The sequence below is a fragment of the Ornithodoros turicata genome, chromosome 2, assembly GCF_037126465.1.
Source record: "Ornithodoros turicata isolate Travis chromosome 2, ASM3712646v1, whole genome shotgun sequence".
In the NCBI taxonomy this organism is placed as follows: Eukaryota; Metazoa; Arthropoda; class Arachnida; order Ixodida; family Argasidae; genus Ornithodoros; species Ornithodoros turicata.
In genome coordinates, this window is record NC_088202.1 from 120,106,707 (window position 1) to 120,121,136 (window position 14,430).

The 14,430-nt window shown below is 41.7% G+C and overlaps 1 protein-coding gene across 12 annotated transcripts in view; it reads right to left on the reverse strand.

Annotated features, from left to right (window-relative positions):
* Window positions 1-3,118: 3,118 nt before the first annotated feature.
* The window catches only part of LOC135385993 (transcription factor 12-like), a 102,523-nt gene continuing 91,211 nt past the window's right edge, over window positions 3,119-14,430 (reverse strand). For 9 of the 12 annotated variants that reach the window (XM_064615670.1, XM_064615666.1, XM_064615665.1 and 6 more), the window contains 6 exons: window positions 11,463-11,549; window positions 11,310-11,390; window positions 11,050-11,195; window positions 9,874-10,019; window positions 8,103-8,152; window positions 3,119-5,044 (listed from right to left, as the gene is read on the reverse strand). In XM_064615670.1, the coding sequence (XP_064471740.1) occupies window positions 5,035-5,044; window positions 8,103-8,152; window positions 9,874-10,019; window positions 11,050-11,195; window positions 11,310-11,390; window positions 11,463-11,549 (520 nt within the window). In that variant the 3' untranslated portion in view covers window positions 3,119-5,034. Of the gene's footprint in view, window positions 5,045-8,077; window positions 8,153-9,873; window positions 10,020-11,049; window positions 11,196-11,309; window positions 11,391-11,462; window positions 11,550-14,430 lie in introns of all 12 variants that reach the window. The other 3 variants (XM_064615677.1, XM_064615668.1, XM_064615669.1) reach the window with 2 other exon arrangements.

The window sequence follows — 14,430 nt, forward strand, 5'->3', positions numbered from 1 at the left end:
ATCAGAACGCATTCTAAAAATATGCATTTTCCATGAACTATTGGATCTTAATTATCACTGTCATGAGTAAATTTAAATCTAGATGAAGCTTTTACATCTGAAAATTGAATTGAAAATGAAAACAACACAGTGTCCTGTCCGTCCTTGATGTCCGCAGACTCGGTCGGGCTTTCTTGCATTCCACAGAAGTTTTGTTTGCAAGTGGGGGGGGCACTTATTGCATTCCTGAAAATGTTTCTTTCTGGTGTTGAAGATTCCTTGGCATTGTAGAGATATGCCATCTCCTCTGCCCTCCAGGACAGAGATGTTTGAAGCACTTGCATTTTTTAATGCGGGCTTTATTTGTTTAGTCTCCTGCATTTTTTCTACAAATAATGTACCATTTGAGTGACGGGAACCTAACTTGCTCACAGAGTGGATCATTGACTAAGTTTGCATAGCAGAGGTGGATTCCATAGTTTGCTTTTAAACTGGACAAGTAGGGCCCCACACTGATTAAAATATGTTTTTGTTGGCTTCAAAACAAGTTTGTGGATTAGACACATGACCTAGGAACAACTCTCCAGTAGCTGTAACGGAGTTACCTTTTTCTGGGTGTCCAGAAAGCTGGGCAAATCGTATGGCAATATGATGTCGAGCTGCACAAGTGCAGCCCTGTTTTTGCCACAATTCTCCCACGTCAGCTTTTTTGCAATGTCGGGTACAGTAAACTGCATGTTCAACTAGTGTGCAAACTGAATGTTGGTGAAATGTCATCAACATTCATTTAACTCTTGCACTCATGTTGTATGTTACTGCAAGTTCATTTGTTCTTCTAATGCATTGTGCGACATTACACAGGAACAGTCTGTGAAGGTATCTGGACACTGGTTATATGAGACCATGATTTGGCTGTGATGTATCTTCTGTGTGTGTGTTTTCGTTCAACACAAACCCTTAGACATTTAGGCTCGATTTGATCAACGCTGGTTAACTTGGAACAGAGATCAAGGGTTGTTACAACTTGGAAGTTATGTTAGTTGGTGACGTGATATATGTTTCAGTGACAATAACTCCCTTTAGTGAAGCATATTTAAGCATTATATTCAAGTTAAGGGACCGTTGATCTCGATTCACATGTTAATCGGCGTTGGTGAAATCAGGCCTTAGTAGTGCAAGTAGCAGGTTGGGCTTCTTGGCAAGATTCTGTACTTGAGGACAAGAAAAACATGGGGTGGGAGGTATGCACAACATTGTGATATTCTTTTTTTTTACGTGTGTGTGTGTACTATTTGGAGAATGGTTGTTGCCCAGAGTCAGAATAACTGAGATAGATTTGCACATGCACCTACAAGGAACTATCCACTTCCAAAGAGTGAAGTGTTTCTCCTATCCAATTTAACCTTACCATGATGTCAACTAGGACTGCTTTGACAGCATAGCAGGTTGTGGTCCAAGTGGAGCTGTTACCGGCAAAGTACGAATTCCATGCAATCTATAGAATGCCTAGGCATTCTGTAGAATACCGTGCTCTTTTTGGCAAAGTACACCTTGCTTCTCAGTAAACATCCTTCACACTCTGCCTAGGCATTCTGTACATTTTAGCCACTTTAGGCAAAGCATGAAAAAATGTTTCTTCCCTGCAGTACACATTTGTTGGTGGATGAAAACTAATTTTTATGTTATTTTGGTGAGTTTTGTTCAATTTTTTTGCAGAAACACACGATCAGAGTGGGCCCACGTACACTGTTCATCCATCGTGACAGACTTGGTCAGCTTTTTCTATGAACACACGACGAGTGTGTCCAAGTACTCTGTGCATCTTCAGTGACAGACTTTGCCAGTTTTGCAACGCATCAAATGAATTTCATTTCGTACTTTGCCGGCTGATTTTGGGCCTAAGCATTCTATAAAATGCCGGATTTAACACTGTCAATAAAATAGCCAGAAAGTGATAGGTCACACCAGAAATATTTTGAGGAGTGTCTTTGTAACACGTTACTGATGTCCTGCCTAGCATTTCAACAAATCAACTTGCATCTTTTGGCAACTCCGTGCGTGTGAAATGGAGCGTGGCAGCAAATAACGGGGTAGGTGTATTGGGTTTCACTGAGCTACTATCTCGTCATGTGTCACATGCCCTGGAAAAGTCTTGTGATTCTGCAATTTGGAGACAGCTTCATATTGAAGAATCTTGCATGAAACAGTCAAGAGAATTCTGCCCATATTAGGGATAATATCTGGTACAGCGACTTCTTCAAGTAGCTCCTTTAAGGACTGAGCAGACAACTCTTTCAGTCAAATGCGAAGAAGTACCCTGCCTAAGATATTTTCACCCTCTTTTCCGTCTCAGATCCCTTCTCAAAAAAGGAATGCAGACTACCTGTGACATTGTGTGCACAGGTGTAGCAGCTGTGTAGTGGACTATACCACATGCCAAGAAGTATCTGCCCCACCCCACCACATTTCTACCATCACTGCCCTGTAAAACATCATCAGTATTGGTTCACATATTTGCTGAGGGCCCTACCATTAGAAAAAGTGAGGGAGAAAGATTAGATTCAATATCAGATCTGAGTCACTCCTGTGAACCTGGCTGTCATTTGTCCATGCTCCTCAACTTGGCCTCAGGGTACTCCGTGCTTCCAGTGCGTGAAAATAAACATCAGTGCACCAACTTTATGTCGTTAGAGTGATATAAACAAAATACAGAAGCCGACACTGAAGATTCATCTTCAGTGTCGGCTTCTGTATTTTGTTTATGTGATCTACAGGACTTGACTCCCCTCTTCGTATACACATCGTTAGAGTGACTCAAATCTGAAGGAGCACCATTATATTTTTGGGGAGGTTTCTTAGGTTGAACTTTACAGCTTACAGGGGGCCTCCTGCAAACATGCGTATGTAAAATATTGCATTTGTTCCACAAACTTTTCTGGCCCACCATGGCATTATATCAGCTTTGTGAAATGAGTCCCATCCATTTCTACTCTTATCTTAGTAACGCGAGCGTCAAACTGAAATGTTTATGGGTCCTGGTGCAGGTGTAAACACTCCACTAAGATATTTATGCAGATTGAGTTATCTGGAAAAACCTAACCAAGATTGTAAGTATCTGAAGGAGAGAAAAAGACAATGGTGGCAGCTTTTTTTTTTATGAAAAATGGCACTTCCTCTTTACTCTGTATGACTGGACAAAAATGTCAGCAGAGGACAACTGATAGTGTATGTGCAGTGGGCCTGTCCTGAAACAAACGTCAAACCTCTGCAAGCTCAGATGCAAAGCAAGTACCGATGGTTCTTCACATAAGTGAACACAAGGATAAAACATAAGTGCATACATGTTGCTCACTTGTCTAACCAATATGGAGACAGTATAAAAATACTGTTGTAACAATAATTCACAGCAAAACAACAAAAGAAAAGCAGACCACACACATGGAGAGAAAGGTCCTTCACACAATCAGAATTTGATGTCCCACTCAACTTAAATAGGAATCCACAATACAGAGCAAAATGATAAAAAAGGTGCCACAAGGCCAGGTTAAACAAAAAACATCGCCGTGTGAAGCACAATTGCATCCAGAAGCATGGTGATGCACAGTTTTTTGCGTGACACCAACACAATGCTTTGAGTTGCTCAAATAAAGCACACTCTTGCCTCGAGGAAGACTGCATGAGAAAATGAGAATGCGATACTTCTGCAATACCGTGGGTATAAGCAAATCAACTTAACCCTTTTTCCTTTAAAATACAAAAAGAAGCACAAAACACATTATTCGCAAGACTTCCTGCTTTGCAGAAAACCTTCATAATGAACTTTTTTGTCATTCATTCCCTGTCACTACACTTCTTAAGTACAAGCAAAAACAGAATTTGCAACATGCTGCACAATTTGTGTTTGTTTATGCAATAGACGAAAGCAAATATACAGGCATTTGCTAGGATCAGATGCAAAAGTCACAAATTACTATCCAGCCATAAATTCCCTGTAAAGTTTTGGTCTACCAACGTGTTTAAATGAAGATTGGTAGTGTCTCGATTAACATTGAAAAAGAGGAATGAACACAGCAAAGACATTTGTAGAAAATTGAAGAAAACAAAAAAAAACATTTTACGTTCCCTCTGTGCTTGTTGAACATGTGAGAGAAGCGGCAGAATACCTCAGCTACAGTTTGTGAGAAATGTATCTTGCGTGCGCATCGTCCGAACTGAAGTGCTGAATTAACATTATCCAACACCCAAAGAGCTTCCCTCCTGCCTCGAAAAATTTACAGTAGACTATATTTAAAGTGACAATGAAGAAGAGAACAGGGATGATTCTATACAGTTTGTCTGTTCAGAAGCTGTCCGTGTGTTGTATATATATATATATATATTTATATATTTAGCGTATATATATATAATCTCACTCATTCAATCACACATCCACTCACACGAGACACTCGCGCACATTTTGCCCAGAAGCAACGGACAATGATTAAAACAGTAAAAGCTTCAGCAGCATATAAAACAAGAGAGAGAGAGAGACAGAGGGGGAAAAAAATAATAAAAAAGAACAGCAGAGATGAACATAGCTCCACAGTTCCCTTAGGGAAGTCAAATGCTGCTCCAAGTGAGAATGAAATGCAACATCAGGTGCAGGTCTTATAATGGGAGGGAGGAAAAAAAAAAAAAGTCAAACTGATGTTGCACGCACATACGAGATGCTCCATTTTAAATACATTACAACTGAGCGCCTTCAGCTTTGGTGTGACGGCGACTGTAGCACGACTCCATGCGATGAATGAACTCTATGTATGAATGAATGTGCACGCCAAACAATGCACATGGGTTCGCGTGCAGGAAGTTGGCACGCGTAATGAAGTGATGATTTTTTCTTTCCGTCTAGAAGATGCTTCAGGAAGGAAGTTGATGTTTTTAGAACATGGGAGTCCAGTTCCTCTTTTTGTAGTTTTCCTTTTCTTTTTTTTTCGCTGCTTTCTACTCAGAGACTGGAAGAGAGTTCCTCAGTAGAAGGAGAAAACGAGTCATTCCGGCATTGGCAGAAGGACATCAGGAAACCCTAATACGACGAGAGACAAGAAACACCGATGTATTACTACAATGAAGCCGAGGTGAAAATTAAGAAATGACACTGAAAACCTAATATATTGGATAGAGATGTGCAAATAATCAAAAATCTGATATTAGAATCGTTGGTCGAATGTTACACCAGCTTACTATCGAGCCACTGCAGTGTACACGCTTGATCTGTATGTTGCGGTAACGGCAACAAACATTAATAATATAATAGCTACAAAGTGATGCGTGAGGCTCTGGAGGTTACGCTCATCTGCAAATGTGTTGCTACGCGTTTGCTAACCGAAATTGAATCTAGTATGCCAGTTGTGTACAGCCTCCAATAATGTCTGCCCTTCAATGGCAAGCGAAACTATGGTATGCTTTCTGTGAGGTATTGTCCCGTCTCCAGCAGCAGTCATGGCTTCATTTGATTAACACTTGCATGAGGCCATAAATTCCACCTCTGTTCACCTCATGCGTGTTGGTATATTGCAAAACAACAAAAAACGAGAGACAAGGAGACTGTGTTGTGTGGGTTCCTTTTTGCTCGTTGTGTCAAGTTTTTCGTTGGTTTACCATTGCAGGTGTTCAGTGTCCAAAATGTGAAATGCTTGAGGGAGTTTTGAAGTGCAAGTTGCTTTTATAGTTCTCAGTTTGCTTCACGAGAACAAAGTTATACTTCATTGTTTAAATAATTTGACTGTACATGTGCAGGAAAGCATGTATGCCTTGCGCTAAGCCAATACATTATTACATGTTGCTTCTTAGCAATGGGGTAGAGTATCACCCCTGCCGATGAAACTCTCCAATAATCATCACCAAATAAAGTTGTTGTTCAAGTGCACGCCCTGAGGCATTTTTCGTAGGGCGAGCAGCGCATAACTATGACCACGCTTGTTTCTTGGGGTAATTGTTACAAGTTCATAGTACTATGTAGAAGCCTTATTCTATGATATGATATTCGATAGTGGAAGGGCAATCTTGCAGATATTCATATATTAAAAAATTTCAATATTCACACACCTCCAGTATTGGATGGTGTGGTGTGTGTGTTTTCCATAATGCAATAAACTAAAAACTGACAAGGGAGGGCACGACACTATGACACTGCATTGCCACGCTATTATACTTATTTATTGGAGAAAGGCATTAATTAGCGCATTTACTCGAATAACCAACACTCCTTCTTACCTAAACAAAAACAGTCCTACAAAATGGGTGCAGTATTTGCCAGATGAAAAAAACTGATCTCAAAATTCAAGGGCAACATGCTTTGCGACATAACCGTGTTGTGTTTGCTGTACCCAATATGCACCTCCTTGACTTTTCAAGCCCTTTGCTTTTCATAAGAAATCGCCTTCTGCCCCGTACGGCGCTGAAAAAGTTCCCTATCCCTCTGTGCGTATTGAGATTGCGATTATGGCAACACATTGGTCCATTGCTCTCCCATTTCCCTTTTCCTGATATTTGGCGGGTGTGTTTAGGGGCAGCTCCAGAGCGCAGAAAGCTCACTCCCTGTTACCAAGTGGTGTCACTCCTTTTCCAGAGCGCGGCACTCCTGATGTAGTCTCGTGCTCCAGTCGCAGCACGTTAGTGCTAGGGACAGAGCGAACTGAGCGCGTTTGGGTAGAGCTGCCACTTAACGCACCCAATGTTCTCACTTGCATAGTTAGTCGTAACTGCACTGCTCCTCCTCAACAAGATGCAATTCGCTCCTGTGCTTTCCCGCACTGCTGTAGCTAGCACCGCACATATGGCAGTGCGTACTGCTAAAGCCAAGGTGCGTTAAGTACAAGGGAAGAAGGTACCAACAATTAAGCAGCCAATTTCGGGTGTATTAATTATGTAAGAGTATTAATTATGCCAATAAACACCACTACACTACAGTATTAAGTAGAGCTGGACAAATATTTGAAATTTCAAAATTTCTCTATTCGAAGAGTATTTGCGATGAACTTTGTCTATTCGATATTTTCGAATAGATTTCGAATAGTTCTGGGATATATTGCGGCACCTCTGCAACTCCGTTGGCGCGCTTTGGCCCGATCGCCATCATCGTGTGTGCGTGCATGCGTTTGATACCAAAGTGGGTGCATGTGTTTGATACTAAACTACCTATTGCACTGCCGCAGTGTGGTTCATATGGAGGACGAGGGGACGTCTGATGAGCCACAGGCAAAAACGAGAAGTGCCATATGGAAGTATACTACCACTTTTGACACAGCGCTTGCCACCAAAGAGCTTCCATGTATGCGAAAACGCCGTGCCTTAGGTACTTGTACACTTTATTGTCGTCGTTAAAGTCGTGGTATAAGCTGAAGTAATTTTCCGTAAGAAACTTCACAGGAATCAGTAAGCTGGGGACAGGATGCATTTCCAACCAATTATCTGTTGTGCACAGGTAAGTATACTATCAGTTAAATAAACTAAAACTGAATTTTCACAGTAGGCCCATGTCAACTGCTGCCATCTGCATAGCATCATCAGCAAACTGATCTCCCAGACGCAGTTGTTAAATTCTGTCACAACACATCCGATTGCGTATGTGCGGCAGGAAGTTTTGTTGCAAAAACACTACGATAACGCAGTTTAAAATAAATAAAGAATATATTTTCCCGCTTTTGTCTCCTATCCATCCGATAGATTTCAATTACCATGAGATTTTAGTTACCCAGGCTTTACCGTACCAAGGACAGTTTCTGGCGTTTTACAAAAACCATTATCTGCAAGAATGCTAGAAAATGGTTAAAAACGATCATGGTTCGACTTAGCAACCTGTAGCTGCTATCTAGACCACTGATACAAGGGACACCAATATCGTATTTCTAGTTGGCATAACCCCACTATGACGGTTGATGCAAGGACTTGCAATGCTGGGCACAGTCACTACCACAATTGTAAAGGTAAGGGCAGAGTGACTCCACGTAATCATACACGTTACTGTCGCACAGAATTATTAAGTTCCCACCCAAATAACAGCTAACTGGAGTGTGCCACACATTTATAGCAAGCACTACAGGAAAGGACTAGTTACCTGTAACTGTCTAAAAAAGACTCACATCTCCGAGTTGCTGGTTTCTCCATCAATAGGCTGCGTAAATTCACTCCACTGAAAAGACAAGGCACTTTGCTTAGAAGAGGTTACATAATAACGAAAATGACAGAAGCTCATAATATTAGCACGATTGTAGGTTTGATGGCATTTAACATCACAACACTTAGCTTTTTGTGACCACACTGACCAATTGTATGAAACCTTGATGACGCAGTTTGGGTCAAAGGGTTTGGGACACATACTAGCTAAAGTACAGGTCATAAAAGTGATAGCTGAACAGATTTAGCAGGTGAAGTCAGTCCGAAGATCAGCTAAATTATGCAATACTGCGGTCTATCAGGGTTACATCAACGATGTAGAATGATACAGAACGATGCAAGGAGAGTGCCACTGAACATTCATGTTTGTTGAAAGCGTGAAAACATTTTTTTCTAGCTTTGCATCACATAACTGCCAAAACAACATGAGGGTCTGCACCTTTTGGGATCAATTACCTTGTCCATTGCACACCATCGTAGTGTCATAGTCAGGTAAGTTATCGTCGTTCTCACAATCTTTAGTACCTCATCCACATTTAGGTAATCAACGAGTGTTTGAGTGGTGATGCGCAACTTCCTACTAACCTAATCCTCATTTTGAAATTACGTTGTACTATGCAACGGTGTCATGCACTGGTACTCTGGTACGAAATCTGTCACGCACATAGAATCTTATCTGCATGCCTTTGCGACGGGCGTTGTGCGACTTTCCCCAACAAAATGCTTCCCAGAGCTGCTGGTGACATTGCTGCACAGAGCAATTCCAAAAAAATTGAAGGCGAGCTAATAATGTGGAGAGGAAGTGTCTCCATTACTTCTAGCGAACACGTTCGAAGTTGGTCACTCGAAGTTGCTCATGTGTGCGTTTATTCTGCGATGGTTATTCACAGTTAATGCACTGCGCTCTCACTTCAATGATCTTGGAGGCTATGGCTTTTGAAAGTGCCTTGTTCCTCCTGTTTGAAATTTAAAAGATCTTGCTTCTCAGTTTTTGTGATTTTTACCGGCCGCCGGAAGAATTCTGATCTCTATACACGAGCAAATGTTTTCATGGCAATTGTTACATACAAAGCATTGTCTGCATGTGCTTGAACAGGAGAGCTGTGTCGGAAACAAAATTTTGATCGTAATAAACGGGCTCAGCTGAGCATGTTGCATTTGTAAGAGTACAGGTTCCTGGTCAGCAAACAAAACTGTCTGCCACAAATGTGTATTTTTCATCCAATGTATCATCCAGAGTGGTGGTTGTCCTCCTGAGACCTCAACCATTACCCCCTCATTCACACAGTTTTTCTACCAACCTGGTCAGACATTTCAAGTAGGAAGTGAAAGTCTATATGCAGATAATTTCCTAGCACACAGGCATGGCATTACGTGGTAAGCCAAAGATTAACATTGCAAACATAATATATAACATATTTTCATAAACCTTTAATATTCAGGATAATCCTTGTGGAGCCATCTCATACAATGAAGAGGGTTAAACATCACAGTTTTCAATTACTTTGAACAGAGTATTACAGGAAAAATTTCTCTATCATGTTGTCCATGTAAGGCAGCCTCACAAATTGCATCACCAGGTTTCTATTAGGGCACCATAGGAACATAATATGATCTTTAAAAAAAAATGCGTAATCAGGTATCACATTACGAGTTCCACTTTCTTAAAATGTGCTTATGTGTGTGAGACAGTCATGCAGATACAAGATACTGGATACACCAGTAGCATATACTCACAGGCAGAGAGGCCAACCTTTGATGAGCCAAAGCATCCAGGCCGGCTGCCTGGTGAGGGAGTGCATGAGCCCCAAGCTTGGGCCCCTCTTCACTCTTCTCTTCTTCACGTCGTTTTAAACAAGCAGTCTTTGGATTCAGGTTCCGCTCTACACATAAAAAAAAGGTACCTTTCCGCTTGTCACTTCGTTTTGTGAGAGACATTAAACAAAATGTCACAGGAAAATTAAATTAGTCCTAGTGCAAGGGCCCCACATGAGTGAATCCTCAGGTTTAGAGACAAACTTTTCCTATCACCAGCATAGGGGTTGCATATGTTTTTTTTTTGCACAGCTCTCAATGAGCCAAAGTGTTACTCAGACAGAATAAGTGAGCAGATGCTCCCACTGCACATATCTGATACATATCCCAGTACATATCTGAAGTGTTGTGAAAAGTTGTGCTTCCAAATATATTCCATTCCAAGAACGTGGAATTCCATGTATAGTTAAACGCAGAAGTGGGGCTTTACATCCGACGACTGTGAAATGTGTGCTCAAATGGGCACACCATTTCTGTTGCTTGGAATCGAGTAACTGTGACTATCTGCACTTTCTACGTTTCTATAAGTTTTGAGCAGCAACGGTGATACATATGAAAAATGTCCATGAAAAACTCCCTCAGCTATAAGAAGTTCTAGCACTGTAACATCTGTCACATTTCCCTCTTGCGTTGACTCCCCTCATTTATTCTGTACTACTTTTGTGGTTGCAATAATGTCACGTAATTTAACACATATTTAAGCTATTGCTTTGCAGAAGCTACGCCTTATACTTTTTTCGAGTGCTAAATCTATACTCTAAAATAACTATGGAAAGATTGGTGCCAACCCGCGAAAGCCAAAACTTCATGCCTGACCATGACTGTCTTAAAAGTTTAGCGCACACACACACACCCTCCATGGTAATGACACCTTTGAATGCACTGCTTAAATTATACCAATGATTCTTAACTGGGGCTTCTGATCATAACAAGACATGTATTCCATTGAACATTTGAACACCGAAAACCAATTAACATGCAAACCGAGCAATGACTACGGCTCACAAGCACAAGTTTCCATTTGATTAGCCCCAAAGTGAAATAATCTTTTCTCAAAGTTACTAAACACAGGCAACTTTCACGAGTATTTCTCCTCACCTCTGACTTGCTGTTCTAAACTGGTGATTACTTCGACAGCCTGGTGGAGGATGTTTAGCTTGGTCTGGGCCTTATCTGTCTTTAGGTGCATCATACACATCCTTCCTAGTTCCTTGAAGGCTTCATTGATGTCCCTCACACGAATCCTGAGGATAGATGGCAGAAGTCAACTTGCAGAAGCATTCACTGGTTTTTGTGACTTGGAAAAAACGAACAAACAAAAAAAACACACAAAACAAGATCAAAAACAAAAAGTGTACCTTTCTCGTGCATTATTTGCTTGCCGCCTTTCCTTCTCTCTTTCTGCTTTGATCTCAGGTGGTTCGTCTTCATCACCTGAGCTATTTTGTGAAGGGGGGAAAGAAAATAACTTAGTACAAAGCAAATGAGAACCCAATAGTAGAAAGTCTTACCCAGCGAAGGCATCTCCTTGTCCACTGTTGCTATTGTTTCCAGAAGCAACTTGCCAGCGATTTCTGTCAGGAAAAGGAGCCGGTGAGCTACGTAGAACACAAGAGACACCACTCAAAAGCCAGTTCCAACTTGTTAATTCATTGACACATGTACACATGTAAATACATAGAGAGCCTGAAGTTTTCAGGAAATTTTTTTTTCTAAATTCGGGGAGTAAAAATCGGGTAAATAAACGTGGACTCTAAATTCGTGCAAATTCGGGTGGAAAAACTTCAAGTACACTAAATTCGCGGAAAATCGGGCTCAGTTACTTAAAACTAACTGAACTAGTTCGGGACAAATGGTGATGTAACTGCATTTGCTGCCAAACAAGTTAGTGTGCATTCCTACAGACGTCTCAGTGAGGGCAATCTGCCGGGTTTCGCCGGGATTTTTACGGGAAAATCTGGTTTCACCCTAAAGTGGCAACCTTCACTTCGGGGTGCAAATTCGGGGAAGAATCGGGTTAAACCCTAAAACTTCAGGCTCTATAAATGCAGCTCCTGTGCAAATAGCATGATATTCGACCGTGGCCATAGATAGCACTCTGTACGCATCACGCTTGTAAGGATGGAGAAAGGGGACAAGTTTGTGAGGGTTTACATCATCGAAGTCACCGCGACTGCTCCCATATTTGAACTGAACCGACTACAGTAAAACTGAGAACCTTGGAAGCTTTCACCCCATTTCTGTATCCTTAGGCTATTATCATTGCTCACAAGTGCACATAGTGAAGCGCCTTAGAAACAATTTAGTTGCCTCCCCTGAAACTTAATGAGCAAGAACTTAATGATGAAAGATGAAAGTCACTGAAAAGGTTAGCCAGCTGTAGGACATGAACCCACATCTTCTGGACTGCCGGTCCAGGACCAGCCTCAGAACATCAGTTCTTTCATGAGCAAGAACTGTTTGCATTAAATTAGCCTTTAACCTGCAAGAATGCTCTGTCTTGTTTGGTATGCATGAAAAATAAGTCAACTATTGTTTGACATTGTCAAATTATGCACAGTGGTTGCTCTTAACACCGGACAGCTATTCAATAGTGCAGTTAACCCTCGATTTATGAATAGGGCCTGATTTTCTTGGGTTTTATTTTTCACCAAAATCTGGGGTAAATATCGGGTTATGTTTTGCTTCAATAATTAAGGTGTAATCGGGTTGAATTGAACCTGATCCAACCCAATTCTGGTTGAATCGGATTGAATCAGGTGTAAATCTTCAGTTTTCTCAATACAGTAGAATCTCGATGATACGAATCTCACGGGGTCGCGGAAAAAATTCGTATCATCCGAAATTCGTACCAAACGAATTAAACCAAAATGAAAATTGAGGCAAGAAAATAGACAGTGACTGTTCATTTTCCGTTACTGTCAATGAAAGAGGTCGGTTGTAACGCTTTTGTGTCTCCGTTTTTGGCGAATGCTGCCCAAACACGCGAGATGATTCAAAAGACGTAGCACGTGCTTTACACCCGCGAGTCGCGCGACAGTGATCTAAAGCGAGCTTCTCCTAAAGCAAGCAGGCGTTAGGTGAAGCCGACTTTCGGAAGCCGACTTTCGGAAGCCGACTTTCGGAAGCCGACTTTCGGTGATGCGTAATGTTGCCATAAGTTGTCCTGATATGTTCCCTCCACGTGTTCTGGGGTTCTGGTCGCTGTTTTCCGCCAGAGCGTTGTCACACAGCTTCGCGGTTTATTGTTGCGAGGGTGGTAAAAAGGTCAAAACAGAGATAAGGTGATAAGGTTCCGGGCCGTTCAATCGCTTTGATCTTATCTACACCACCACCACCACCGAAAGGAAAGTCATTGCTTGCATTGCGCTACATGATGTAAGGGAGTTCGTGGTGAGGATCGCCCTCCCTTTTCGAAAGACGCGGAAGCATGACTCGCGCGCTCTCGCGTCACGGGGGAACGACCTCTGTCCCATCTTCGGCTCATTCGTATCATCCGTAAAGGCAAGATACCGCGTTCGTATCATCCGAACTCTAATACATGGGAAGAATAGGCATTCTGGTCGGGACCGGAAAAGAATTCGTATCATCCCGAAATTCGTATCATCCGTGATCGTATCATCGAGACTCTACTGTATAACACACACGACACACCAGTAGGCAGAGAGTGCGTGCATGTAAGACAGTTTGTATGAGCATATTTATGCATTTACAACATAGTTTCCAAAGTTCTGTGTTAGTTGTGACGACTTCGGAACCCAGTAGTCCAGCAGTTTTAGGGGAAATACCGGGTTAAACCCAGTTTTTGCCGATTTGAATCAGGGAGTAAGTATCGGGCATAATCGGGTGTAGCCCTAAAAAGCCAGGCCCTATTTATGAATAGGTAGCTTCCATGGAGGGATTCATAAATCGAGGTTTCGAGTGAGGAAGGGGAAGTCCCTGATGGCAGCATGGGATCATAAATCGGGGGTTGACTGCATACATTATTTCCACAGAATTGCTATTCTGCTTGTATCACGTTTCAAACATACTATTCACACACAGTTGAGCAAATCTTGATTCATATAGCACAAATATTATCTGCTTTGTTGCACTGCTGTACCAGACACTCAAACAATCACGAGCACCCTTAATTAGTATGTTCTGACACCTTGAAATGAAAGAAGACCCACATAATACGGGCACAATGTGTTCTGTGCACACCATTATACGTACAGTCAAACCTCGTTACAACGAAACACAATATAATGAAATACATTTACCTTCCCTGGCAGAGGGCCACAGAGACCAATCTATTTCAACTCCCACTACAACAAAATACTCTTTAGCCACCGCCTCGATATAGCGAAAGAATGAAATAAAGTTTACGACCCCAAAGCCAACTTCAGAGTCACTAAAACAAAGGTTCCTGCAGCAAAGGAAGGGCTCTCACTATTAGGGTCAGGAGGAAACTGAGCCTACAAAATGAAGTCTGAGCCA